A 3633-nucleotide genomic window follows, 5' to 3' on the forward strand; every position below is an offset into this window, starting at 1 on the left:
ATGGACTGCTATGGGTTCACCCGGGTTCAGGAGAACCTGTAGCTAATGCTATGGAGAACTTCCAAATCCCACTCCTGGCTGGTCCTGCCCACCCCTCCCCTCCCAGGAATCTCCACGCGGCCTGTTTTGGATGCGAGGTAAGTGCAGGGCCCGTGCGGAAGACAAACCAGTCCCTTAGATTTTGAAGCCATGAGGTTCTTCTTCTGCCTGGGTCTTGTTTGCCTTCCATTTTCCCCTGGAGGATTAAGTTTTATTATGCTTTCTATCAGTGGCCCCCAATCCTTTGGGTACCAGGGACCGTTTTTTTGGAGAGAGGTTTTTCCGCAGACCAGAGGGGGCATGGTTTTGTGTGATGCCTGCATCCTGTCGATGGGGCTTCACTTGTTTGGCCCAGTTTCTGGCATGCCACGAACTAGGGTGGGTCCACGGTTGTGGACCCCTGCTTTCTACTGCAAATTTATGTCTTTACATTTTTTTTATACTGCAAACTTATACTGCAAACACATGCTCTGTTGAGAGAGAAGTTCCCTCACGATGGGCTCTAGCACAAGTCCAAAAGTTCAGAAGACTAAACCTCTGGTCCTGGTGACCGACTTAGATTGGATCTTGCGACATTATTCTGGGACCTGTATGTTTGCCTTCAATCTATGTCTACAATTTCTCTCTCTGTCTTCCCCCCCCCAAAAAAACAGCAAGTTTCTTTTTAAACACTAAGTGCAAAATTGAGGACTATAATCTGTGAACTGGCATTACGATACCACAACAGTTAGAATTTACTTTGTCTACTCTTTTTATATCAACTGCAGAATTTAGAATAGAATAGAATAAAACAGAACTGGAAGGGACCTCAAGTCTCCTAGCCCAGCTTCCTGCTCAAGCAGGAGAACCTATACTATTCCAGATAAGTGACTGTCTAGTCATGAATGAATGAATGAATGAATGAATGAATGATAAAGCTACATGGCTAAATAATAAGGGGTAAATATTCTATTTATTTAGAGGAGATATAAACTCTTTCAAAGGCAATGCATTCTCTTTAAAATAAAAAAGCTGCAAGATTTTACAGAATTATGAGGTTTCAGAGTTAATTTTAAAAAAGATCTGCACATTTTTATCTGTTCAAACTACAAAAAAAAATATCTAATATCCTAGGAGTACTTTTACCATGCAAGTTCTTTATTTAAGAAAATCCTTAAAATATTTAATGGGTGTTGTGAGAAAAACATGCTGATTTGAAAGTAAGATCTCCTGTTAAAATAAAATAAAATCTAAAATATTATTGTATTGTATTGTATTTGTATTATCTTCTGCTGGAACAAGGGGCTGGTATAGAAGACCTCCACGATCCCTTCCAGCTCCGTTATTCTATGTTCTAAAAACTAAATAATTAGGAGGCAGAAACAACAAAAGTATACTTTATGGGACATTTTTTACAATGAGTCGTGGAGCGCTCTGCAGGACGGAGCCTCCAAACAATTCACTTTGCAGACAATATACATATTATCAATGGCATTTGAAACAGCTAAGAGAAAGATAAAAAAGGCGATCACTGAGCACCCTTATCAATGGTTAGATTTCCCTTTGATGCCTAATGGACAAGCAAATATCCCAAAGCTAATGCATTTTTCATTCCCGCCCAAATAAAGTCAGGCACCTGAGACAATGGCTGATGAAGTAACCTCACCCTCTGTGACTTGGACCGGGAGTTCAGGCGGGGCTGCCGCCGCAAGGTTTTTGCCGCTGCCGCTGCCGGCGACCACCGGACTCGCTTGGGCTCTTCGGCCGAAGACCAAAGTTGCCTCTTCATGGAACCGCCCGAAGCGGCTTCTGGGGTGGCCCGCGCCCGCCCAGCCTTATGGAAAGCGCCGAGCGGGCGGCGTTGGCCCGTGCTGGCGGCCTGTTTCACCAGTTGCACCCTGCTCGGTTGGTACACGGCCGGCAGCTTGAAGGACTCGGCGGCGCTGGAAGGCCCCTGGCGGGAGGAAGAAGACCCCGAGACAGAGACGGAGGCGACGGAGACGACGGTGCTGGTGTGGTGGGCGCCATTGAGGCGCCCCGTCTCCGACGGCTGCGTGCAATTCAACATCAACGCCTGCCGCCTCTCCGCCAACCGCAGCCTCCTGCCCCAGGCGCACGCCGTCCTCTTCCATCACCGGGACCTGCAGAGCCATGGCCTCGCCCGGCTGCCCCAGCGGAGGCCGCGGGACCAGCGGTGGGTCTGGATGAACTTTGAGTCGCCCAGCTACACCCGGGGCCTGCGAGACCTGGACGGCCTTTTCAACTGGACTATGTCCTACCGAGCAGATTCGGATGTCTTTGTACCCTATGGGTACCTCCAGCTTCGCCCGGAGCCCCTGGTCCAGTTGGCCTTGCCCAAGAAGACCCAGCTGGTGGCCTGGGTGATCAGTAACTGGGATGAAGGTCAAGCCCGGGTGGGTTATTACCACCAGCTGAGAAGGTATCTCCCCATTCATATGTATGGATCTCACAGTCTGACGCTCATAGACAACAACGTGGTGAAGACCATCTCGGAATACAAGTTTTATTTGGCTTTTGAAAACTCCCAGCACCAGGACTACATCACGGAGAAACTCTGGAGGAACGCCTTTCAATCCTGGGCTGTCCCCATCGTCTTGGGTCCCCCGAGGGCCAACTATGAACGGTTTATCCCCTCCGACGCCTTCATTCATGCCAATGACTTCTCCGATCCCATGGAACTGGCGGTTTACCTGAAATCCCTAGATAAAAACGAGATGATGTACCGAAGGCATTTCACCTGGAGGAAATGGTACGATGTGAGGGTGACATCCTTTTGGACCGAACATTTTTGCAAAGTTTGTGACATAGTCAGAGTGGCGGGGAAACAGCCCAAGACCATCCAGAACCTTACCAAGTGGTTTCAAAGTTGACGTCCACGGATTGACGGAGTTTCCATGCATTAATTGTGTTTCCACGCAGGATGGTTGGGTTGACACATTTACCCAACCAAGGCACAAGAAAATATATCAGGGATATTTAAGTTTTTCTTAAGTTATCAATTAACTTAATTGATTAAGTTAAGATTGCTTGGTTTAATATCATGGGGAGATTCGCCAGTGTGTGTGTGTGTGTGTGTGTGTGTGTATGTGCGTATGTGTGTATGTGTGCGTATTTGTAGATTTATAGCAAATATAGCAAAATAAGAAAAATAAGCAAAGCCATTAGCTAAATACATATAAAATTATAGCAATCATATCAATTGAATACGTCCTAATATTAAAAGCACTATTTGTCAGGATGTCAGGCTTTCATAGCTTCCTTTGCAAGCGATGCAATGTTTTGTCTTAATCAGACAACAAAAACCTTTTTTTTCTTTTAATCTAGATCGTTTCAATTGGATTAACCAGGCATCATGAATTTACACCAAGTTTGCAATGTAATAAGTAATGGGTGAACTCTTCCATCTATAAGTTATTGCAAGTGCGTAAAGGGTGTGTAGTTGGTAATCCTCTGTATTTTCTGTCCAAATAGGCTGTTAGCCTTGTTTGAAAGTGAAGTTCTGTAAAGGATTTTCTCAGGGAATAAGATGTAAGAAACTGTAAATAGCAGCACATTCCCCTTTCTCCTTGATATTCCCTATCCTGCATCCTGAAT

The 3633-nt window shown here is 45.7% G+C and overlaps 1 protein-coding gene across 1 annotated transcript; it reads left to right on the top strand.

Moving 5' to 3' along the window:
- LOC309391708 (alpha-(1,3)-fucosyltransferase 7-like) lies at window positions 1-2909 on the top strand (the record flags this gene model as incomplete). Its single annotated transcript, XM_081952372.1, has 2 exons — window positions 1-38; window positions 1712-2909. The coding sequence occupies 2 exons, from the start codon at window positions 1-3 to the stop codon at window positions 2907-2909; spliced, it is 1236 nt and encodes a 411-aa protein (XP_081808498.1).
- Window positions 2910-3633: the final 724 nt, after the last annotated feature.

This window comes from Natrix helvetica (assembly GCF_964273705.1).
Source record: "Natrix helvetica genome assembly, chromosome: 4".
Classification (NCBI taxonomy): Eukaryota; Metazoa; Chordata; class Lepidosauria; order Squamata; family Natricidae; genus Natrix; species Natrix helvetica.